Source organism: Perissodus microlepis, chromosome 7 (assembly GCF_051167445.1).
Source record: "Perissodus microlepis isolate ML-2025 ecotype Zambia chromosome 7, ASM5116744v1, whole genome shotgun sequence".
NCBI classification, from domain to species: Eukaryota; Metazoa; Chordata; class Actinopteri; order Cichliformes; family Cichlidae; genus Perissodus; species Perissodus microlepis.
This window is the reverse complement of record NC_140467.1, coordinates 10,190,606-10,216,653: the sequence shown is the minus strand read 5'-3', so window position 1 is coordinate 10,216,653 and position 26,048 is coordinate 10,190,606. Positions and strand designations below refer to the sequence as shown.

General features: G+C 40.5%; 2 protein-coding genes across 6 annotated transcripts in view; one reads left to right on the top strand and one right to left on the bottom strand.

Moving 5' to 3' along the window:
- ptprq (protein tyrosine phosphatase receptor type Q) overlaps positions 1–2,037 on the top strand; it is a 48,015-nt gene extending 45,978 nt beyond the window's left edge. For all 3 annotated transcript variants that reach the window (XM_084933321.1, XM_084933320.1, XM_084933322.1), the window contains 2 exons: positions 1,253–1,376; positions 1,458–2,037. In XM_084933321.1, coding sequence (XP_084789447.1) covers positions 1,253–1,376; positions 1,458–1,495 — 162 coding nt within the window. In that variant the 3' untranslated portion in view covers positions 1,496–2,037. The remainder of the gene's footprint in view (positions 1–1,252; positions 1,377–1,457) is intronic.
- A 1,401-nt stretch (positions 2,038–3,438) lies between these two features.
- Positions 3,439–26,048, bottom strand: part of iqsec3b (IQ motif and Sec7 domain ArfGEF 3b) — a 34,466-nt gene continuing 11,856 nt past the window's right edge. Inside the window, exons 5-16 of one of the 3 annotated variants that reach the window (XR_014800657.1) lie at positions 24,391–25,118; positions 23,382–23,543; positions 21,066–21,188; positions 13,774–13,940; positions 11,624–11,763; positions 11,328–11,459; positions 11,120–11,219; positions 10,354–10,512; positions 10,164–10,256; positions 8,736–8,779; positions 7,244–7,760; positions 3,439–7,077 (exon numbers count right to left, since the gene is read on the bottom strand). Coding sequence is in view for 2 of the 3 variants with exons in the window: in XM_084933323.1 (XP_084789449.1) it covers positions 7,341–7,760; positions 8,736–8,779; positions 10,164–10,256; positions 10,354–10,512; positions 11,120–11,219; positions 11,328–11,459; positions 11,624–11,763; positions 13,774–13,940; positions 21,066–21,188; positions 23,382–23,543; positions 24,391–25,118 (2,268 nt within the window). In the remaining variant the exon portion in view is untranslated. Of the gene's footprint in view, positions 7,761–8,735; positions 8,780–10,163; positions 10,257–10,353; positions 10,513–11,119; positions 11,220–11,327; positions 11,460–11,623; positions 11,764–13,773; positions 13,941–21,065; positions 21,189–23,381; positions 23,544–24,390; positions 25,119–26,048 lie in introns of all 3 variants that reach the window. The other 2 variants (XM_084933323.1, XM_084933324.1) reach the window with 2 other exon arrangements.

The window sequence follows — 26,048 nt, the reverse complement described above, 5'->3', positions numbered from 1 at the left end:
GCCTGAGGACATCATTCATATTGATTATTTTACAAACTCATAAATGTCCTTGCTGAGACTCTGAAGCAGAGTGCCTTTTTCAGACGGCTTTAAAAAGACACTTTAAAAGTTTTCTACAGTCATTGATTTGAGCTACTTATGTGTTTATGGCATCAAAGGGTTGATGTTGTTGTAAAAGTCCATCAGATTTTGCAAACGTAGTTCCAGTTTCCTACTGAAATAAAAAGACCATGAATGACAATTATAATGAATTACACAAGCCACAAGTACTCAAACCACACATAGGACTAAACAATACACTTGAAATGTCAAAGACTGGGCCTGTACTGGCTAATAGGCTCTATCATTCTGGTGCCTTTAGTTCAGTATTCATGAATTACACAACTGCTGTTAGTTCAAACTATAGAGATAAGGACAGAATTATTTGGAAATATAGTTGGGAAGTATTTCAAGTCCTGTTAAACAGAATAAGGAGTTTTTAACACATTTCCAAACATCCTAGTTTGACTATTGCTAATAGACAGCTGTGTTTTGTGCTTTATAACAGCTTACAGTCATTTACAATCATGTTCCCTGAGCAATCCCAGCCAGCTTTGCTTTGACTAATCTCTCAAATTTCAGTTCACCCCAAAGATTTTCGATGGGATTCAATTTCAGGCCAGTTCACTTTGATCTTCTGGACGTAGTTTTTCACCATGTTTTTGGTTGTTGTCATCTTGGAAGACAGAGCGACAACCCAGAACCAGTTTTTCTGCACTGCTGAGTGCTTGAAGTTTTCTTTCAAAATCCTTTATTTGAAAGTAATGAAACTAAATAAAACGTCCAAAGCAAAAACAACCAAGAGGTGTTGTCGTCACAGCCATTAAGATACCAAAGTATTTTTGCACATCTCAAATCATCCATCTATTCATTCATTATTTTAACCACTTAATCACCAAGTAAAGCAGCAAGAGGGTTGGCTGGACAGGTCACCAGTTCATTATATGGCTTCTCACAGAGATGCAAAGCCATTCACACGCAGCCAATTTACATGTCTCTGGCTTTAAATAACCTCTGTTAAGTTTTAGTTCTGAAAAAGAAATCAAGTGGTAAAATCTTCGTACCACAGCAATTCAAACTTAATCTGCTTTTCCCATTCTTTTGTTAGGACTATATCATTGTTCATATCAACATCTGTTCTTTGTGTGATTAATACAAAAGAACATATGGTCTGAATAAGCAGAAATATGTCTATGCATATGTGTGCTGTCAGGCCCAGTACATCTTCCTGCACCAAAGTACGCTGGAACTTCTAAACAACAAAGGCAACAGCCAGTCAATATGGTTTGTTAGCTACTCTGCTCTGGAGAAGATGGACTCCCTGGATGCCATGGAAGGTAAATATATGAGGTCATACTTAAAAAAACAAACAAACATGCAGCTCAGTGCTCACCTCACAAGGTTTTATTGCTCTTCAGGTGATGTTGAACTGGAATGGGAGGAGACCACTATGTAAAAAACTGACTAAGGAACATCTGTGAGATTTCTTTGGGGTTTTTTGTGCGTCACTGTCACATGACCTGTGGGCAGATCCTGGAGATGGAGAGGTCCATCCCCACAAACCAAAGTAAGAGCAACAGGAGATGAATATCTGCACTCAACGATCTGTCTGAAGAACTCCACTCAGTCCTCTTCAAAATCTATTCCCAGCACAGTCCTCTTTATATTGAACCTTTTGAACACTTGTTTCCAAAGACACTGCGAGGGAAAAAAGTGAAGAGCAGGGACAAAGAAGTTCAGAAAGGACAGGAATAAATGAGAAATTGTGAGCTGATCGTGAGAGCTCTATCACAAGTGTAAGCCTACAGGTATTTGCACAAATCGATTTCACTGTCTTATTATTATTATGTATTATGTTCATATCATCTGTGTTTTTTTAAGGTAATTTTTTTCAGCCAAAGTGGTGTTGGGGCTTTTCAGTCTCTTTATAACTGTGTTGAGATGTTCGTTATCTTTTCTCAAGAGTGATTTGCAAAATAAAAGAAACAATCAAGACTTTCTCCACTTGACTGTTTCATCAAATTTCTGCACTTTGACGTTGCAGTAGGGAGTTACAAATTAGTGAGTCTCGCTGTTTCAACAAGGGAAGTCTGCAGTAGCTTAATAGCTAACATAACCGTTAAATCCAAGGCTGTGGTTATATACTCACTAGGCACTTTGTTGGATGCATCATTTCAGCTGCATATTAACACACACATCAGAAACATTTAAGCATTCGGCTCGAGACGACCTGCAGAGGTTCAAACTGAACCTCTGCAGGTCTTTCAGAACGGGGAAGAGGGATGGTTTAAATGACTTTGAATATGGCATAATTGTTGGTACCAGACGGGCCTGTCTGATAAAAACTGCTGATCTGCTTGAATTTTCCTGCACAGCCCATCTCTGTGGGTTTGCAGAGGATGGTCTGAAAAAGAAGAAATATCCACTGAGCAGCAGTTCTTTGGGAGAAAAGGCCTTGCTGTTACCAGGCGTACAGGAGAATAACTCAAATAGCCACTCTTAACAATCAAAGTGTGCAGTGGAGCATCTGTGAATGCACCACATGTCAAATCTTGATGTCAAGCCTTGAGGCTAAAGCAGCAGAAACTGAGGGCACATGCTCACAAAGACTGGGCAATACAAGACTGGAAAATACTTTGTTTAATGAGTGTCCGCTTCTCCTGCTGTAGAGTTCAAATTTAGCAAAAACAACTTGAAAACATTGGGCCATCCTGTCTTGTATTAACAGCTCAAGCTGGTGTCTTGTAATGGTATGAGGGATATTTTCTTGGCACACTTTCAGCCTCTTAGTATCAGCTGAGCACCATGTGTATGTGTGTGTCACAAAGCTCATATCATCTCAAACTGCTTTCTTGACAATGACAATGAGTTCACTCTACTCAGGTGGCCTCCACAGTCATCAGATTTCAATCCTGTAGAGCTCATTTGGGGTTTGGTGATTCTCATCATGGATCTTCAACTGACAAATCTGCAGCGACTATGCAATGATATCATGTCAATATGAACCATGATGTCTGAGGAATGCAAAAGGACGCTTTTAAGAGATTACTATTGGCCAAATGATAGCATTATTTCTGTAAATGGTTTTATGGACAGGTTTGTGCATATGGATCAGGTACCTGCACAAGTCATTGGACCCATCTTTGAGAACCACTACAGCAGACGCATATGACATTCAGACACCTCAGATTCAGTGTTACTTTGGGGGCAGGGAGTTTGGTGGAAGGACCTCTAATGAATGAGTTCAGACCAGGTGTGCTGGAATGACAGCGAAACACTGGTCAGACTGATTTCCCATAAGCTCCTTCATTCCGCCATCCTCCCTGCACACCTGCTGCAAATTAATTCATTAGAAAGGCAGAGAGTGCTTCATACACAGACACCGTGGAGACGCAAGACTGAGAGTAAAAACTACTTTATTCTTTCATTCTCTTCAAACAGAAAAATTAGAAATTCTTTTAGTAAACATGTTGATCTTTAAGAAATCTCCTTTATAGAAATATTGTGACGGTGCAGAGATTAATGACAGTGCTCCACAGTGAGGATGCAGATTGGTGCATCTCCATGACAACCACGGAGAAGGCAAGGGGTAAGGGTAGAAAAGAGAAGGGGGGAGAGGGAGTAGAGCAAGAGAGAGAAAGGAGAAAATGACATCAACAAAGCAAACATGCCCTGACAATAATAACGAAAACGTAGACTCAAACTCCTCCTGTGTACTGTAAATGAAAAAAACAAAGCGAACAAAAAAAGCAAACAAAAAAAATATGTCATGCGGTATAGTACAAGTCAGAGTTTACAGTAAACAAAGTGGGGTTACTGACTTGAGAAATCAAGCAGTTTCAAAGGTAAGTCTAAGCTTAAATTTGTTGTTGCTTTGGCAGCCGTGTGCATGTTTGCGTGTTTGTGTGATCACATGTGCAGCTGTTTGTTATGCTAGTGCGTGTGTGTGTGTGTGTGTGTGTGAGCTTGTGGCGTGACTTGTGGTGTACTGTACGTATTCACCAATACAGCATAGCCCTTTGCATACCTTTACAGATGACACGCAGCCATCTCTTAATAATCCTGTAGTAACATGACATGGTAATTTAATGACAAGTGTAGATCTGTAATAATGTCACGTATTCTATAAAAGCTGCCTGTTTTCTGTCTCTTATCACATATAGGACTCCCCCCGATATTAAATGTGAATAATAGTAACTATAATAACTATAATATTCTTTTTTTCTTTTAAACTAGATTTTCTCTGTACAAATACATACGTAGATACACACACTGGGCAAAGCAATCACTTTTTCAGAATAAATCTATATTATCTATTTACAATATATCCAGTATATCCTGTGGTGCAAAAAGGTACAAGACGTGTTTGGTATGTCTCAGTCGGATGATTCGTGATGTGCTGTACAAACTGGCTCGAAACCATCAAGACAGACGACACGTGAGGAAATCAGTTATTATTCCACGGACATCTTCAGTTTTCCCCCTGATTTAACATTCAGTACACATGTGCATGTCTGCTTATATAATATTTTCATTGCGTAAGGAGAATATAAATAGGTGAGAGGGGAGACGTGGTCTAGTGAGGTGATTTGGGTCAACCCTGTGTAGAGCATTTTACTTCATTTTAATATAGTTTTGGAGGTATAGCTGTAGGCAATCAAGCCTTCTCTTGAGTATGATGGTAGCAGATGGCACTTTGTCTTGTGGTGCTCAAAGCACCAAAAAATACACATCAGAAAATTAGTAGAAATGTGATTTCTAGAAATCAAAATCCAATTTGTCAAAAAATAAATAAATAAGTAAATACAAAATTCACTTCGGTTCGATTCAAATCTTGTTGTGAGCAGTTGTAATGTGTCCACCCTTTAATGGACTGGCTGCCTGTGCGGTGTGCCCTGCCTCTCACCCTTGATCCTGAATATAATAATGGATGGATGCCTACAACTCAAACTCCAGGAAAGTTAGGACAATGTGGAAAATGTCAATAAAAACACAATGCAGTGATTTGAAAATCTCATAAGCACATTAAAAAACGTGTAAACAAATGTTTAATCTGAGATATTTTATTATTCTAGGAACAATATTACGCTTATTTATAATTTGATGGCAGCAACCCATCTCAAAAAAGTTAGGATGGGATCAACAAAAGGGGAGGAACAGCGTGTAAATAAATAAATATAAATAAATAAATAAATAAATAAAGGTTAATTGGTCAATAACATGGCTGGACATGAAAATTGCATCTTAGTGAGGCGGAGTTTCTAAGAAGCAAAGATGGCAGAGGTTCACCGACCTGCAAAAAACAACATCTACAAATTGTGGAACACTTTCAGAATATTGTTCCTTAATGTAAAATTGTAAAGATTGTCAATATCTCATCATTAACAGCACAATGGGCCTTCACGCAGCACTGCTTTGAAAACAGGCATGAGTCTATCATACAGTAAATATCACTGCATGGGCTCACAAATACTTCCAGAAATCACTCTCCGTGAACACAAATTGCCATCCACAAATGCAGGTTAAACAACCATAATGTGAAGATGATCTAGAAAATGTGTAGTCTTCTCTGGATCATTTAAAATGGACTAAGGCACAGTGACGCTGCATCCTCTGGTTTAAAGAGGATAGGACATCACCACGTCTATCAACAAGACAGTGCTACAGCAGGTGCGCTAAACTGCAGAAATATTACAACAACACGGCTTTGCTGACACAGAGGTAAACACGGCCATGTCACAACATTTTTTTTAGATGGATTGCTGCCATTGAATTCCTTATCTTTACATTATCGGGGGGGGCGGTTCCCTCAATTTGAACATTTAGTATGTTTTCTATGTTATATTGTAGATAATCATATGGGATTGTGTGATCTGCAAACTGTTGCATTATGTTTTTATTAATTTTTGGGGGGGGATTGAGTTGTACATCCAACCAAAAAAGTGTTCAGGTACAAAACATTACAGCTCAGCACTGGGACCTATCATTTACATCCTATCATGGTTACGCCTCTTGTCATAGATGCTTCCTTCTGCCATTTTTTCCACTTGCAAGGCAAGCGCTATCTACAGTAACTCCATTACATTCAAAAGAAGGCAGGCATGTCCACAACTGAGCAACTCAAACCAGAAGAAAAAAAAATCTAGATGTAAAAACAGCACTATAAAGCATAAGAAAAACATGTATATTTGATTTTTGGATGACGTTTTCTTTTTAAGTTTCCCTAAATCCAAAGGTAACATCCCTATGCACAAGGCAACCTGTTTGGAGTAAATAGACAGGAGGAGAAAGGCTTATTTTAGCCTTGGTTAGGATAAATTACCAGCCTGGCTCCCTGTTGCCCATGGGTAAGCAGGCTGAACAAACAGTACAGAAGCACTCTCCCCTCAGTACAACTCAGAGGTGCAGATAAAGTGTTACATGTTGCAATGCAGCAGACTCTTTCCTGAGCTGTGTGAGAGCACAACTTCAGAATCACAGCATACAGATACTGTGAGGATATCTGCTATCTGTTCAATTTTAGAAAATCATGCAACAGTGAAGCACCGAATCATGATTGTCATCAGGATATTAATTTAGGATAGTTTAGTTAGTAGCAGCATCCTTGCTTACTACACTAACTCGTAGGTGGTAGAGACGGTACGGCAATTTATCTTCTTTGCCTTTTTTCACACACACTAATTATGAGTTCCCTAGAAAATGGAGAAACAAATAAGCTGGTGCTCTTGTTTCTTCACATTATGCAGAGATGAAGGAAAATGATTATGGTATAAAGTAGTTAGATTAGCTGCAAAACGATCTCTCACTGAGTGTGTTAATACTGAAAACAGGGAGATGCCATGAACATCAATATCCTCAAAGAAAACAGAATCTTCCCCTTTTTTTTAAAGATATGTCATGTCTTTTCAGGGTGTTTTTTTCTGACACTCCAAGCTCACGTACACTTGTTGGATAGGCGACATTTAAAAATGCTAAGTCACCATACACCCAACAGCGTGAAATCCAGACAGACAACAACAGCTGCTACCAGGTGACAGGCTGAAGAGAAAAGAAAGAAGAAAAGTCTTTCAGAAATACCATCAAAGCTACTCCATGTTTAAAAAGCACACAGCCAAGTTAAGACTATAAATAAATTCTGAGGAATGCATTTAAGTCACACAATATAATCGTTACTTTACTTTTTTTTGCACTTCTTTTGTCTTACTATTCAAAGTAAGCTGACTTGTGCTCCAGCATGTGTTTGTTGAGTGTGAGTGTGCGGATCTTGTCTGGCGCAGGGAGTTTGTTACGCAGCTGATGACCTAAACGATGCTGCGGGAGCCGCTGGAGTTGCGCCTGCGGGTAAGAGGCATGGTGTGGTGAAGGGGCATGGGTGAGTCGGGTGGACAGAATTGGTGGGGATGGTTGTAAGGTGGAGGAGGTGGCGGCAAAGGGGGTTGAGGCCCATCTCCCTCTCTGACACGCGCAGGTGTTGACAGGGCCGACTGGATGAGCTGATGGGTGGCCGGGCCTTGGCTGAGGAATGCCTCCATCCGTCCTCGCCCGCTCTGGTCCATGACAATCACCTTGACAATCTGCTGGCACTGGATGAGTGTTTCTGGGCGGAGATCTCCGGCCTGGACTGGGCTGAGCAGGGCAGGTGGCGCAGCCAGAGCCAGTGGCGTTGACTCAATGCTGGGCTGGCTCAGCTGATAGGTCTGCAGCCTGTTGTGAATTGACACCTAGTTTAGGAACAGTCAGAGAACGCATGAGGAGTTACCAGCCTGAACGCAGCCTCTACGCAGCCCTCTGGTGTGTTACGCACATGGGCATGCAGGCATGCAGGTAGGTAGTATGTAGAGCGAGCGCATGCAAAACACACTCTCATTTTCTCTTGATCATCTCTTCGATTATTTAAACTTGAGTTCACATATTTACACGCACCAGCCTAGGAAGAGAAGAGGGTTGCTGGGTAAGACGAGATTTTCTTAAGGAATTATGGTGGGAACCCTTTGGATTTTATGAGTGTCGGAGTGCGACACAGGGAGTGGTCAATGAGTGGCAGACTGAGAGGCTGAAAGATAAGGGAGTGCCAGACGAGGAAAGAGGTGACACCGAGGGCATGGTGTCTCCCTAACACAGTGACTTACAAATCTAAGGGACTGATTGAAAGGGAGGAGAAGGGGGCTGGGAGTACGGGCAAAGGAATAAAACAGAGAAAACATCTTCTTTCACTTCGCCTACTTACAGGAAGGGCTGGTTGTACAGACATGCACACACTTACCCACACACACAACAGACCTTTAACAGTATCAAGCTTATCTGGCTTTGTAGATGTATTCTTGGAGCCAGCCAGGCTTATGGTGGCTTGCAGTGGCTTATACAGTAAGGCTGGCAAGCAGCAATTGATGAGAGAAGGAATGCTATATAGCGAATAGAGTGGCTGCTCATCTACTCATGAGGCACAGTGAGAGACAGTTTGTAGCACCACTTCACCAGAGTCCTCTCAGCATCCTTTGTATCTATGGCTGCATAGTCAGGATGTGCCTCAGGTGGAGCACTTTTAAAGCAAAGCATAAAGCACACTTTCTTGTCAGGATGAGGCACAGCCCTTGTCCAACCACACACACGAACACACACATATATAAAAACCACACCCACAGAGCTGCAGACGCAGATACTTACCTGAGGGAGACAAGAGTAGCTTTGGCACTCACCTCTACTGTGTTGTTGTTGCCGGTTTTATCGTACGCATCCTGGCCTGTGGGGGAAAACAGGCAGATTTCAGCTTCACATACAGAATTTCGAAAATGTCAGAAACAGACTCTCATACAGGCAACTGTCATTCAGTTAAAAAATGGTTCATGAATATTTTTTTAAAATACATTTTGCACAGAATCAACTGAACATGTCATGTTTTCATATTTTAATACTACAGTTTTCTCATAACTAAATACTTAAATATTCATCTGTGCTGGTGGGCAGTGTTTTAGTCAGTCTGTCTGGCTATTTAAACAGTGAAATTAATTAATTTAATAGGGCAATTAAATTAATATATAGTAAAACCAAGTACACCCTTACTGCTTACACTGGAATTAAGATTGTAAATGGCATCCAGGTGCTGCTAATCAAACATACACTTGATTAACTGATCATTAGCAAGTGTGAGCACCTCTATAAAAACAGATGTTTTTAAGTTTGCTGGTCTAGAGTATTCAGGTGTGTGTTAACACAATGCCACAGAGACACTCAAGGATCAGACCGTGTAATGGTCAGAGAAACGGCAAAAAACTCAAGAGTTGCATCCCAGACTCTACAGGCCTCAGTTAGTATGATAAATGTTAAAGTTCATGACAGTACAATTAGAAAAAGACTAAATCTATATGGCTTGTTTGGGGGAGTTGCCATAAGACAGCCTCTTCTCTCTAAAAAGAACCTGGCAGAAAAGCTTAGGTTTTCAAAGTTAAATCTAAAAAAATCCCCAAACCTCTGGGACAGTGTCATTTGAACAAATGAGATCACAGTGGAGGTGTTTGGCCACGTTTGGTAATATCCAAACACACCGTATCAGCACAAATGACCCACACAGGCACATCTAAGGCATTTGTGCTCAATCACAGCAGTGGACATGTTATGATGTGGGCAGCCAAAACTGGGACATGCAAAAGAAAGCACGTCAGCAAATCTACAACACATTGGCTAACCCAGTCAAATTCCAGACTGCAGATAACACATAACTTCAACATATTTCTGTAAAATGTAGTTCTTCAAGATAATGAATCAAAATGTTCTTTTCCACAACTGTAATTGGCACTCTAGCCTCATTAATAACATATGACATTGGTATCCATCCTCTCTCTGAAAAAGGACCGTGTATCATGATTATTCATTGAATTAGAGACTGTATCAGATCTGAAAGTCTCTAACACCTGTGTACAATGTAAAAATGACAATTGGACAATCTTTTTGAAGCTATTTCTCTGTCTTTCTTTAATATTTCAAAAGTGACAGTGATGGCTTTCTCACCAGCTTTTTCATGTACCTTTTCTCCAAGAACTTGTTCTATTTTCTATATTCCCCTGAGCAATGTTTGCATTATTATGAGTAATATATTCTGTGTTATACTGCACAAGCAAAACCAGCACCTGAGGGAGAGCCGTGTCCTGTATGTGCATCCATTTGCCCGCCGTTAGTGTGTAAGCCATGTGGCTGGATGCCTTGTTGCCTCTCCAGTTCCCCTACAGCATGAGAAAGGGAAAGTTCAGTGAGCTGTACACAGGTTGATCAGTATTTGTTTACATAGATTTTGCAGATTTTGAGGATTTTCCTCCTTACACTGGATGTGAATCTGTTCCATCTCGTTGACCTCTGCGATTGACTCTCTGAGCTCTTCCGCAAACTTCCTGAGCTCTTCTCCACTTGGAGAGCAGAAACTCACCAGCTGCTTCTTCTCTGAAGTAAACGGGCTCATCATGGTGACACCATGGGCATAGTCTGATGAGAAACCCCAACAAAGAGAAACAGAAGTGCTTTTACCATAACTGTGACTGGAAAAACGAATGGATAATCCAATAATCGATACCTAATACAGATAATCTCAGCCTTTCTTTCTTCCTTCCAGTAACCCATAAGCTCTCTCAGTTCACACATCTTTTCTATTATCTTTCCAGATTGATTTAGTGAATTATTTGTGTTTATAGATTCTCAGAGCTTCACCAAGTTCACAAACCTTACTCGATGATGCACCCGAGGACTCAAATGTTGATAGGAGATTGACAGCACACACAAGAGATTGACAGTAAGATGCTCTTGTAGAACATAGACAACATCTTGATGAATGTACAAGCAAAATACTCTTTCTTTAAAAACTTAAAAAGACTAAATCTTAAAAAGAATAAAAATATATCCTTCAGGATATCTGCTGTAACACTGACAACAGCGTGTTAACACTGGTATACTGGTGAGTGCTTGGCAGTTCCTTAAAGTATGGATCCTGACACTGACATTGACAGACAACCGTGCTGTGGATGGCTCAGCATTTTTCAGCACAGGGTGAAACTGCACTGGCAATAAATTGCTGCAGTGTAAAATGGCAGCTTACATTCATTGCTGAAGAGGTGAAACTGCATTCCTAGGAGACCCATAGCTTTACAGAAGGTGTATGAAGCAGAGCTTTTCTTCTTGGGACATAGCTTCAGGATCTAGAGACATACAACACGGAAATATGGTTGGTTGCATTTGGGCACATACTGCATGTTCTGAAATGGTTTCTAGTGCTTTTTAATGGTTTTTAAATGTTAAAATCTTACCAACAGTAGGTCATTGAAAAGGAAGACCTCTCTCTGAAGCTGAGACAGTTTCTGTTTGTGAGGTTTGTTGGCATCAGGCACCTCAAACAGACGACAGCAGCACACTAGACGTCTGTGGGGCACGGCGAGAATCTGGACAAGGTTAAAGAGATGAAGATGACAGCTAGCACAGAGCAGGGGATGGGCTGCAGCAAAATAATCTGTGATGTTTTTGATTGTACAAAAAAAGGGCAGACAGCTCTCTCAAAAGACAAAAGGAAATGCAGGACTTGCACAAAAACGTGGCTATTACTCACAGTTTTTAGGCCCAGGATTGACTGCTCCACACGGCTCACATAGGTGACATGGTCTTCATTTGAGCGGAGCTCTCTCTGCTGGATCCTTTCATAAATACCTGCAACCATCTCTCTGGGGATGTCCGCTCCATCATCCACACCTGAAAGAAATGAAGGGTTCATGCAATGCATGAGTAGCCACCATACACATTTTAACAGATAGGTTTAACCCCTCCCCCCACAACCACCGCCAGCAAAACAGATTCAGACACAACATCAAATCTGACTAAATTATAACCTGTCTTTTCTTATAACCTGTCTTTATTATAAACTGTCTTTACTTGTTGGTTGGATTATGTGATGGCCAAAGATGAATATATAACCCTTTCATGCATTGTGGCCACTACAGTGGACAGCTATTCAAAGGCTGTTTTCTTGTATTTGTATCAATGTTTATGGTATGCTTGCACATAAACCACTACATTGGACACTGATGTGTCATTCCATACCCTGCCACCCACTGGTCACCCAGTGGGTTGACTAAGTGGATGTGTAAAAAAAAACTCTTTGAAAATTACATGTTTAAAAAATGAAGTTCAAAAATCTTTTTTCATGCCTAAAAATACTTAAGAAAAAACCCTCACTGAGGTTGTCATAACTCATGTATGAAAGGGTTAATTTGGTTGGGCGTTCTCTACCCCCTTTTTTTGCACACTTACATCATATGTAAAATATCTCACCACCGTTGCAACAGTTATTGACTGTTGCATGCACTGTGCATGCAGCTGTGCACATTTGTACATTCAAGGCCATAGTTTAAAACAATATATACACAGTCCTTGTTTATTCCTGCGAAACTGAACATTGTCCTTGGTCAATGTGACAAAATAAATTACATTAGAAAGGTGACATCACCTTTGATATCCAGATTGAAGAGGAGATATCCACAAATGGTACGAGAGGAGATAACACAGGAATAGTATCAAGAGCACAGAGAAAGTCAGAGAATGGGGGAAAAAAATCAATTTTTTGATTTTTGGGTTGATTTCAGACAGTGAAGTCAATACTTGAAATCAGATACCAGATAACAGTTCTTTAGGCTGGAAATTAAATAAGCATCTCAAAAGTTTTAATTACTCACAGACTTGACTGTGACTCATTCTAATGTGCAAATTAATGGAAGTATTAGAGGGAAAAACACACAGAGGAAGTTAATGGGTGTCTTGAGATTGAGTGTAAACTTAACAATCTGAATTTCAAACTGTGTGGCTGTATCACTTTTACCCAACATTTTAATGCCAAATTAGTTTTATTCCTTTGTAGGATCTGAAGCTGTGAAATCAGAAAATGTGCTGTTATCGCAGTGTGTGTGCTGACATTGTATCCTGGCAGTTGTTCCATTATCACTGTGGAGCAGCACACTCAGCTGTAGAAGATAATATGAAGAAAAAATATATAATGACTGAGAAATAGATTTTTCTGTTAACTAAAGGCACAAATAACAGTGAAATCCTTTTTCCTTAGGCCATTGTTGCCGTTAATATATGTATCTGCTGAACCTTTGGATGGAGACAACATTCAGAGCTATGGGAAGCTCAGCCGCAGCGATGAGTTGCTTCTGGAAAAACAAGCTCAAATCATTAAATCTCACGCTAAGTGAGCCTCAATTAAATGGGCCGCCGCCACGGCCTCTGGGGCAGCGCTCTGAGTCAAGGATATCAGGAATCTCTTCCCGCACTGATGATGGTTTCCTTGATGGTACCGAGCATAGACAGCCAACCACAGCCTCTTTGAGTAATTTACTTCAGTTCAAGAAGCTGTCACTCACGGGCCTGATAGTGAGGTTGAAGTGAGGTCGATAAGAGAGTGCCTGCTGTAAAATTTTGACTTCCCCTGCCATCTGCTCTCTTTTTCATCTTCACCATCATTCTTTCCACCACACCAATCCACTGTGAGTGATCTACAGTAGAGGGGCACGTATGTATAAACAAGTTTACTATTTATAACCAGTGCTCGTGCCCTTCTGATAAAACCACTTGCTATAAATGTTGAAACATGTCTGCAGCTCATTATGCCAGCTCTGCCCACAGGGACAGTTAGCTCTCGCATGGCACGTAGAGTAAAACCTGTAGAAAAATACTCTCTGCCTCGCAGTTTGAGCACATTCTTACCTCTTAGGTTGCGTATGAAGTCATCAAGGCCCATTTTTCGCTGGGGTTTGATGTTGGGCGAGTACATGTCAGTGTTGAGGAGGACGACAGCAAAGGCCAGAATAAATATGGTGTCTGGATTGTGAAACTGCTGCACCACATCAGGATTACACATACAGTACCTCTGACTGTGGAGGACAAAAAGGAGTTTTATTTTTATATTTTTTTCAGTGGAGGTCACACACTTCTCTGTTATGTATTTGAAAGCAGAGAACATTAAGCATTGCTGACGCAACAATACTGAAATCCTGTTTATTAGTCAGACAGAATCCTGAGGAGTATTATTTCTTTTGACGGGATAGATTGAGGTGAATTTTTTTCTAACAGAATGGCATTGCTACGTGTTTGCAAGACACCACAATTTTGTTGTCATAACAAAAACATCACAAAAATGTAATGCCAGATTTTAATACTTGTGTTCACTGCAGTGTGTTAAAAATGTCCTAGCAGCACAGAAATACAAGGAAAAACTAAATGAAAAAACAAGATGATGATGATGATGATGATGATGATGATGATGATGACGTGAAATCACACTCAGATGCCAGTTTATTACATACACATGGATAATATTCATGCAGCATGACGTCAAAGTCCTGTTATGGCTATTTTTAACTTGCATTCATGCAATGTAATACGTTGCATGGATTTTTGATTTGGTGAGCCTATCGTGCACTCGTCAAGTGTAAAATTAACAAACAACATAAGAAATATATGCTCTGCGTTTATATATTTGTGTATGTGGATTTCTTACAAATACGGTGCTGTGCAAAAGTCTCGAGCCACCCCTCATTTCTTCTTTTGGTGCAAAGAAAATGGGAAATATGTGTAGGTGAAATGGGCAAGCACGAATGCAAAAACAGCACATGATTCAAAAACAGGGTTTCTGACGAGCTTGAAGGTCAATATTTAGAATAATCGCCTTTATTCTTCAAAATTGCCGCACTCTCTTTGGCAAGCTTTCTTGTAATTTCTTTAAGTAGTCTTCAAGATTAGTGCTTCATGCTTCTTGAAGGATATTCAAAGCTCTTCTTTAGATTTTGTCTGCCTCTTGTTTTGTTCTCTGTCAAGATGATCCCACACTGCTTTAGTAATGTTGAGAACCACACCTTGGGCAGGCTGTTAATTCATGACTGGTAGTGTTACCCAGGTATGTTTTTATTGCATTGAAATTGGAAACACTGCCAGGCTGAAAAGCAGATGTTGTATATCAGATGCTTTCCAGACGGTATTTTATGGTGGATGAAAATCTAATTGTACTTTTCTATGTTTATAATTTCATCAAGTTTTAGAAGATCCTAAACAACCCATGACAGAGCCTCCACCATGTTTTACAGATGGCTGTAGACGCTCGCAGTTGTATCTCTCTCCTGACCTCTGTACAATTAACAATAATTTGAACCAAATGTCAAATTTGGATTCATCACTCTACAAGGCCTGCAGCCACTGATTTTCAGTCCAGTTCTTGGGTAATTTGCCACACCTCAAACTTTTCTTCCTGTTTCCCTTCCTTAAGAATGGCTTCTTGACAGCCATCCTTTCACTGAGACCATTTCTGATGATGCTCAGCAGTCAGGTTCACCGCTCAGGGCTTGTGTCAGTTCTTTTCTGAATTTTTCCTATTTCCTGGAAAAACAACTTTCAGATAGTGTTCAGTTGCTGTAGACTGATCAATTGGTTCTTTGATAGGTTACCTGTGATGTGAAGACAGAAAACCGATTCATCCCTTGAGTTTTGTGCTTGAGGTGCATTTTTATGGCTTAATGACTGAAAATGAAAGTGGTCATTTACAAGGACTGAACTGAAAATGAGTGAAAAAGCAGTACTCATATTCAAAGAAAAACTTTGAAAGACCTTCTAAAAACCTGGGGAACTATTGACTAGCTCGAGACCACTTTAAAAAAATTAAAAAGCGGTTGGGTTCCCTGGCAGCAAAATATGAAGAAGGAAAAGGTGGCTTGAGACTTTGGCACAGTTATTTACACACACACTAACACACAAACACACACACACACACACACACACACACAAACACACACACACACACACACACACATACAACTGATTGGTGAGTTCATGCTATATAAAAAAAATCAGGACATCTTTAAGAGAGATGCTTACACACTGATCTAGTTGTAAAGACAGTAGATTCCTGCTGTAATTTGAAGGTAGATAATTCTCTTTCTAATCTCACTAATTAACTTTAGCTCAAATGTGAAAGCCGTCACTCCACCATATATGAAAGACAGGACAGCAGAGACATTTGACAGTGCAATACAGCTAAGAAAATTCTCCCCATTTTGTTTAGGAACCAGAGATGCTGCATTTGGACTTGCTTTGACCCATTGGTGCCCACAGCCTTCACAAACTCTCACTTCCACCCCTCCTTCTTCCACAGCTCTTTCCCTCTCTTTCTTACTGTCACTTACACTTACACAGTGGGCCATTTCAGTGGCGGGAGGCTTTTATCTTTGCAGTCAGGCACGATGCAGACATGGAGAGGAGCTGCTCTGCTCTAGAGGACTATGCACTTGGAAGAGCGTATGCAATCAAGAGGTCACATCTGAGACCGGTGCAACCAGAAAGCCATTTCTCACATTCCGAACCAGAACTGAAGTCAGAGGACTCAGTGAGTATCAATCACACTGTACAGTTCAGAAGAAATGCCTTTGTTTGAGAGAGACTAGATCCTGCTCGTCTCAAACTCCCTTGCAGATAGAACAGGCACCCGCACATAGATACAAAACCACAGACTCACAGATGAATCTGTATCAGCAGACTTGCCAACTTCTGCAAAAAATTCATCAAAGACTGAATTCAAGGCAAGCTCTGCTGTATCTGTGAGCATATGAGTGCAAATGGGCATGTGCATGGATGTGAAAGTGCATATGTGTGCATGTTTTCTCAGTGAGTGAGCAAACAGTTGACTAAATCGGTAGTGTTAAGCATGAGCGTGTATTTCTGTTTCATTCACACATTTTCAACCACACATCTCCGTCTTATGTAACCAGTTTATTTAAACACTAGCTCTGATCGCTTATCTTCATATCTGCATATAAAAGTTGCATGCCAGCTGGCACAAATACCACTTTGTATAAAAGAACTGCTTTTGACAAGAGTACAACACGCTTCAAACAGATGACATAACAAGTATTACGTAACAGATATGGTAGTGGATGTCTGGCAGTCCCAATAAAGCCCGCTCATTTCTGACCTAAACTCCCAGCTCCAGAAAGTGTGGTCTCAGATCACTGATGACTTTATAATCTGCACCCAGAGGCTCAGTATGTATGATTGAGTGTTTCTGTGATTAACTGATGACCGCAGTGGGTGTTCTGATCGGCCCTCAAATCAGAATCAGAGAGGGGAAGTGTCATGACTGCTCCCTTTCCTCTCTTCCCTCACCACCTCTTGTTTGGAATAAGAACACTTTTCTTAATGGAAAGGCCGGGGATTCTGTACTTTTCACATTATCTAAAATCTAGAATCTAAAAAACGTCTCACTCCAAAATAAATAAATAAATAAGTGGTGCTTGCTGTCAGTGTAGCCAAACCCCTCATAAACAGTAGTGTCTTAATCAGTGTCATAGACATGCAGTGTTTCCCTAGATGTGCTAAAGACACTTTGATCAAGTCACATTTTTGCACTGGATCAAATGTTCCTTCACTTACAATCGTGGGCATTAATTCAACAGTGAGTCATCTTATGTTAACTGTACTATTTTTTCTACTTACAATATGATATTTTTCATTGATGTGATGTTAATTTGTATAAATAATTAAAGACAAACAGAAAAGAAGGCGTACGTTTAAATTACAAACTGAAAAACACAAATCAAAAACGTGATTACTCATCTCATTTCCAGGATAACTGAATAACACACCCACAAATTACCCTGTAAAAACCAGAACTGACTCAGCTCTGTCCTTGGTTGTGTCTCGTGCAACATGAGGTTAGAAATATTACCCCTCACAGCAGAGCATCCGGTTAGAGCTTTTCTTTGAAAAATGCTGCCTAGAACACTCTTTAAAGGATGCTCTAAATCTCAGGAGTCACTTCTGTATTAAATTAATATTAAAATCTTTTCAATGGGGTCAAGATCATGTGTATGTGCTCTGAACCAGAACACTATTTATGGAAAACTCTTCTTCAAAAATGCCCAAACAGTACATACAAGACAGGAATGGTTTCGAAGAAGAAAACCACTGTCGACAACATGGCACAAAAACAGCAAAACTGAAAAAATAACATCAATGAATTCTAGCACATTCTTTGGTTAAAAGCAAAATAAATGCATTCGTCAGATTAGATGATACAGATAGATCCTGCATGCTTGCCGTCAATAAGGCAAGAAATACCACAGTGGCTGAAGAGCACCAACAGTGAAACATGGATGTAGGCGTAGGCTGATATGGGAATGCATGAGTGCACAAGCTTGTAGGGGAGATGACATTTACAGATGGCTCTATGAATGCATCTTTATATACCCAAAGACTGAAAGAAAAGATGACTCGCAGTCTTGAAAGGACAGGTCAGAGAAAAAACTATCAGTTTTAAAGGAAGAAGTGAATGCATGGCTATAAATATATATACATATATTTCCCTAACTTGAATGTAGGATAACTCATTTGGAATATTTTGCAAAGGATAGCAGCACAGCAAAATCCCTCCAGCAAAGAGAGCTGAAAAAATAACTTGTGAGAAATGGCAGAACATTTCTCTACAGATTTGGGACAGAATGGTATCCTCCGTGTCCAGGAGGAATGAATCTGTCAGCACAAATGTTATACAACAGGCAGATAGAAAATATATTTTTTAAAAAAGAAAGAAAGAAAAGAAATCACTAATTGAAGTTGTACTTACTTGTTCTTGCACTGAAAGACATGCTGTATTTCTGGCATGCTTACATTAGCCATGCTAGCAGTATTGTATATCAGCAGTTTTCATGAAACTGCACTGTTCCAAAAAATAGTAATGTCAAAGTGTCTTACTGTATATTTTACAGTTTTGTACTGTCTTTCTAGAATATCATTAAATTTACATAAGTAGACTGTGATTTTACATGTCAAAGGTAAAATAACATAACATCACTGTAAATATAGTAAAACATAATTTATTTGTTTTTTTTTTAATATATTTTTTGTACATATGCATATTTAGATTGTAAAAATACATTCAGAAATGTATCATAATTTCACAAATATTTGTCTGTTATGTGAGAGAATGATCTGTTAAATTCAGATGTAATACTATGGAAAAATATATAAAATGATTGAAAATTAATGAGAATAATCAATAATTAAAGGAGTATTTGAATTATAATTTTGCTGAAAATTTCATGTCATCTAGGATGGATGTTGGGACACATAAAAACATGACGCTAAACATCGGCCAATGAATGTGAACTAACAACCACAAGGTCGCGGGTATGGCTGCACTGTAGGAAAAAATCCTAATATAAAAGTATTTTACTGGAAAAGGCAGAATCCCATGTAAAATTAGCGCAACAAACTCTATTTTCATTACTGAAAATAACTGTATTTTCATGAGAAAGTTATTTTCTGTTATTTTACGGTAGTATTTTGGCGCCCCAGCTGCCGGAATATTACCGTTTTTTTTAAGATGTTTTTTTTAACAGTGTGGTCCTCACATTTAAATTGTAATGTCGATGATGAGCCTCTGACAAAACTTGTAGTGCAGTCAGGCAGCATTTTAATCTGTCCATTATTTTGGTTTAACTCAAATACCTGCAAAACTAATGACATTCCTACCATCTGTACTTCCATCTGCTGTTTCCCTTGCGTGCTGTTTAGCAATGCAAACTGATATGGTAAACATAGTGATCATTACCTGCTAAACACCATGGTTTTGTGAACATGTTTGAATGCTGACAATAGCATTCAGCTTAAAGCAGCAGGCCTGTGGGCTCTTCAATGTCTTCAGAGGGACAAACCGCCCTTGGGGCTAAGTGTCACAGAAGAAGGAGGAAACTGTATTAACAGCCATAAGGTTTGTCAGAATGAGGATGCAGAAATGTGTTGGCGGCCTACTAACAAGCTGAACATTTGTTATGGTGTGAACAGGGAAAATGACGTCTTGGTTACTGAGTTCAAAGAGGCCACTGACTCAAGCCGTGTCATGCTGGTGACTGTGTGGGCATTCCTGAGGGAAAGAGCAGTACATCAAGGGAAGGACATTAAATGTATAGAGCAATTCAAGCATTTTCTCTGCAAGAGAAAACAATGAAGGGCATTTTTATTGCATTTTTAGTCCGGAGGGGACGTTTTGGATATCTTTAGGACTTATCAAGGACATGGCCAGCCAGGGGACCAAAGTTGCAGCTTTTATTTGTCTGGTTGCTTCTATCTGTTTATTGCCTCAGTTAAAGGTTAAATAGCATGATTTTAAAATAAAACTGTTTCCATCCAGGTATTTGTTATAAGCAAAGCTAGACAGTTTGCAGGAAAGGTATAAGTGGAGTCTGCAAACTGCAGTAAGTCTAACAAGTTCCACTTGGCATTTCAAGACCTTTATCAGCAGCATACACTAGCGTGACTTCAGGGCTGGATTCAACACAAAATGAGGACAAAACCAACTGAGGCAGATCTTGGTGAGTAACAAACTTCTACATATTCATGTGTGATTTTGAATGGGATGGACACGCAACTACCCAGCATGCACCAGCAGCCTAAAAAGAAAATGATTTGGCCAGGGAAGTGTCATCTGGTGAAAAGAGAGCTGCGAAACAAAGCATCTATTCTTGTCCTGATGGAACACACGCTGATTTTGCTGCAGTTTAAATTCCTATTGTGATTGGCTGATGATCAAACACTGTTGAGTTTATTCAAAGGTTACAGGGAATCAGTGTAACTTATTAATGACACAGAGCTTTGCTGTCATCACAGCCTGTCGCAGTAAGCCAGCAAAAACAGCCGATTCTTCTATGTCTATACAGTGAGCTGATTAGTATGCCATCTTGGATGCATTCTGCTACCCCAAGGCTGCGAGATCAGAAAAAGCTTTTTGCTTCAATTTTATTCCAAAGTGTGTGTTCTTGGTTGTGTGCCATTGTTTTTCTGATTTGTATTGGTGGCCACAAGCAAAAGGCCCATTCCTGTTAAAATCTTCAGAGTGCACTACCCAGCCCTGCTCGGTCATGTGATGCACTGTTTTTGTGTTGCACAGTGTTAAAAATCAAAGCCAGAGCCCGTTAGTCAGTGAGGCTGGGTTGTGATCGAGCTGACAGTCTCACCTAAAGGCTTCGATGAGTCTCTCCACTTTCTGTGCTTCTCCCTGAACACGGACATGGGCCTGGAACTTTCTCAGGGCTTCGTCAAGCTCCATGCCTGAGAAATCCATCTCATCCACAACACAGCTATAAAGAGACAGAGAGGGAGGGGGGGAAAGACAAGAAAAAAAGGCAAAATGAAGCTGGGTTTAGTTTCAGTACTTCACTGTAGTGAGAAGGTAACAGAGTGCGTGTGCGAGTGGATCTGAGACAAACTATCTGTACCCAAGTGCTGACGGCAAATCTCGCCATTACAGTCATAGTTCCATTACAGAACCGCTGACCTGAATGATGCACATAGAGACAACATGCTTGCACATGCACACACATATACCCACGTGCTGTGCAAATATCAGTGGAGAAGAAAGAGTCCAAAAATAGTGGGAAAAGAGGGATGAGATGGCAAAAAATGAAAAGAAAAGAGGGAATGGGAAAGAGAGAGGTAACATGAAAGGCTGAGGACAGACTGCGGTAATGGGAGTAATACGTACAAGATTGTGCATGTACATTTAGGTGCATGGGTGTATTTGTGTCCATACAAGTGTGTCTCTTTGAAAGAAAGTGAGGGTGTGTGCTTAAGTGTGTGTTCAGTGCAGTGACCTATTTCTACAGTCTGTACAACAACATCAGCAGAAAACCTCGCTACGCTGGTTCTCAGTCTGCAGCCTACACTGGGAGGATGCAAAAAGGGGTGAGTGTCAAAGCATTAAGCAAAAGCATGTTTTCATGGATGTCTTCCATTTCCGCAAACTGGTGCCACATGTCAAGTGAGTTTTGCGCGTACGCTCATTTATAAGGTAATTGCTTTCGAAAACCAGCTCAGTTTGAGATAGCTTTTAAAATAACTGAAGTTTGAAAAGATGTTTTACTTTATTTACCTCAGTTTCTTAGCCATATAAAGCAACAGTACCATCGGACTTTGTACTATGATATATGATTGAAACTCTACTAAAGGACCTAAATGAGAATATTAGTGAGATTAGGTTTTCCTGAAAAAGAAAAAGTCTTTAAAGAGGTCCATATGGATGCAAAGTATGTATAGAAATGACTTTTCCTGTGAGAATACTGGCAAGGAGAAGAGAGATAAGCACACATGTGCAGGAGCTTTGATCATCATTAAATTGTTATCATTTGCAGACATTTCTCAAATAAGGTATCACAGTGATTTTCTGCAATATCAACAAGCAGCCAGTTTGTCCTTGAAACCTTTGTAGAGGCAGAAAAAAAAGAAACCACAAAGAACTCGGTGCCTAAAAAAGCCTCTATACAGCCTGATTCTTTCAGGTCTCCTCAAAATAGGGGCACCCTCACAAATAGCGGGGTCAGCTCCTCAGCTACATGTGAATGAGTTTGTTTTTTTCCAAGGTCTTAAAGCCCGATTCAATGAGAAGTGAAACGACTGAAAATGTGAGCATTTACAGTTTTGCAGCAACGAAGCGATCTAAATCTGGTGAAGAGAACCGTGTAATAAGGTTTAAATTTTCAGAATGAATACTGTGTTAAGATTATTAACTCAAATTGAGGAAGTTAAATAGGCAAATAGCAAAAAAAAAAAATTTCACTTTATAATGAGTAAATGCTAAATAGACTGGTACTAAACACTCAAAGCTCTACGAGCCTCATTCACCCAGTCATACGAGCACTTTTTTCTATACCTAAACACCTCGTCTAACATTCATGGACATGTTCATACTCCCATGGATCCTTCAGGAGCAGCTTGGGGTTCGGTATCTTGCCCAAGGGTACTTCAATAGGCAGACAGCAGTAGCTGAGCTACTGACCTTCCAGTTGGTAGATGACCCACTGTACCTCTTAACTCACATCCACTCCTAAACAATGTAGCTGAAAATGTTAATAAGATCTATTGCTGTCAGTCCAGATGCTGGACTGCAGCGCAGTTTCTGTTTCACTGATCTAAGGTGCTTGACATAAGATAAGAAAAAAGTGTCAAAGTGAGTGAGAGAATATTTTATGATCGGAAACTCAAAAAGTGAGGTGCACTTAAACCAGTTTTATAAATGTCATTGGTTCAGTTACTATGGGGATTACCTTTGTCAAATCTGACAAAATAACCCCCAAAATGTCATCATGTTCATACAAGTTTGTGCACTGACGCTATAAATTTGTAAGAAGCCTATATTTCTAACTGGAAGTACAACGTTTGAATGATCAGAATATAAGAAAAGGGGTGCCTTATTATCACCATAAAGTCAGTTATATCTTTTCCTAATCAAATAAACCTAAATGATGACTGATGACAGAGAAATGACATGAACTCACTCAAGGACATCTCTGTTGAACTGCAGTTTGCTGTTCCCCAGAAACTCCCCAATCATCTGCCGACTTAGGCCCTTCCTCTGCAGCAGAAAGTGAGCCACTCCGATGGCCGTGTCTGGGACGAAACCACGCGTAATCAGGAAGTGGATGCCTCTCTCTGGATTCCTGTCCGCACATAACAAATAGAGAAAAGCACATAGTGTTAGAGGGAATGGTGCGTGTAAGAAGTTTTGTGCATTCAAGCAGAGAGGTGTGTTGAGCTGAGCGCGAAACAAAATCTCTTACACTATATTTAAGAGAAAGGGTGCCTAATATGTGTGTGTGTGTGTGTGTCAGAGGAGGCACTAGGAAAAAGAGGGAAAAGAGAGGCGCATCCGTGCGCAAAAGCTGTTAGCTGTGGACTTTAGAAAGAGACCAAGTGTTACTGATGCATATGGGTTAATTTACATTAATTTGTATTAGCTAATAATAAGTGCAGTCCAACCGTGGACACTATTTATAGGAACTCTGTGGCTCTCGCATTGTTCATGACCTCCTTGACTGCCTCTAATGTTCCACTGCATTTATTCTCTTTGCATCTGTCTCTCTCTCTCATTCCCATTCCTGCCTTCCTCTTGATGTCTTTTTTTTTTGCCATGGACATCAGATCATCAGAAGATAACACTGAACAGGCAGCTCCTCCCAACAATCACAAACGCTAATGAGCAGCTGCCTAAAGCGGTTTTGCATGGCTGTTGGAGATGTGTTCGACACAAACAGCAGTAAGAGTACTTTGAACCCTGAGCCAGAGGGTGCAGAAATATTTATTATATATTTTCTGAGAGAGTGCTCGGTGTGTGTGTGTGTGTGTGTGTGTGTGTGTGTGTGTGCGTGTGTGTGTGTGTGTGTGTGTGTGTGTGTGTGTGCGTGTGTGTGTGTGTGTGTGTGTGTGTGTTAGTGTGTGTGTGTGTGTGTGTGTGTGTGTGTGTGTGCGTGTGTGTGTGTGTGTGTGTGTGTGTGGTGGTCTACTCACACATTGAAGAGGTTGAGTCCTATACGATAGAGGCGTTTGCGGTGTGTGTCAGTAGACAGGGTGGGTGAGCGGCAAGAGGCTGGATCCTGGCAGCGGTCCCTCGGCAGAGAGACGACCAGAGCCTGCAGGGCCTCGGGGCTCGGCCCCCCGGAGATCTGCTGGGGATGAGTGTAGTGGTACTGCTGGTACTGGGTATAAATCTGGGCAGGCTGTTGGTTAGTCTGGGCTGAGGTGGAGATGGAAGTGGAAGTAGAGGTAGAAGTGGAGGAGGATCCCAGTCTGTCTGTGCTGTTCTCCCCTTCCATTCCTCCTCCCCCTGCAGTTGGCACTGCTGAACCCCTCCTGGATCCTAGATCAACCATTTCCAGCTCTTCACTAGGCGGAGGTGCAGGAAACTCTGGCTCCTCCACTGACTGGTTGTCTCCTCCCCCAGCCATTCCACTCACAGAAGTCTTCCTGCTACCTGGTTGTCCCCCACCTGCATTGCCCAAAGAGGTGGTGGTGGTTGTGGTGGTGGCAGAGGAGATGGTATAGGAGCTATTGCTGTCAATATGAACTGTAACATCCCTGAACGCCATGAGCAGCGAGCTGGCACTACGTGGCAGACAAGCACTCTCAGCAGCTGCACGAAGCGCCCCGGGGTCCATCAGCAGTCCCTTGCCCTCTCCACCCTCAGACAAGCTCCAGCCACGAAGGGCCTCATCAATTGACTGCGCCAAGGAGTGCAGCTGCAAGTATGATCACAAAAAACATATAAAAATTCACATCACAACTCGTGATTTAATCAGGTCAAGGGCCATGACTCATGTATGTAAAAGCTTATGATAGTCGCAGGGTTGCTCATTAGTGGCTTTTAGTAAGACTAGTGGAACTAAATTAACAATGACAGCAGCTGGACTACTGAGCATTAAGATGAAACTCATTTCTATCAAGTCACTAGAGCCGGTCAGTGTAGTTTAGCTAAGTAAGATAAAGTGTAGATGTAAGGACACTGAGGGTCAGCTCTGTTCTTGGATAAGTAGTGCAAGATTTAAAGAGAATTTAAAGATAAGTTCAGTCAGGGTAAGAGAATATTGTCACGGAGATCAGTAGATTTATGATGGGACAGACTGATACTGACAGCGTGCCTCACGAATATGGTAAAATCTTATTTAACATGACTACACGCTCGTAGAGCTCCTTGGCTTTAATGAAGTCATAATGCCATGCAGACATTTGCTGATTTGCATTAAAACACAAAGTAAGTCAGAGAATAATAAGAATGTCATCAGTTTTGCAGATGTTTCATCATAAACCTCAGTATCAGACACATTCACATCTTGACCTGAGGACATCAAAGAATGATCAAAGTTATAATAGATCCCGAGGAGATTATGAATGTATACACCAAATTTTCTGCCAATACATTTACTAGAAAATGACACAAAAGTCAAGACGTTGTTAAAAATGTATCTTCTGAATGATGAGGACATGGTGTATCTATCAAATTTAATAGTAATATACTCTGTACCTGTCAAAATATTTGACTAGAGGGTTAAAGAAGTCACTGGGATTCACAGTCATGGAAAGGTCAATGTCTAAAATGTACCAAAAATTTTTATAATTCATTCAGTGGTTTTCCAGATATTTCTATCTGGAGTTTATAAAAAGTTTATAAA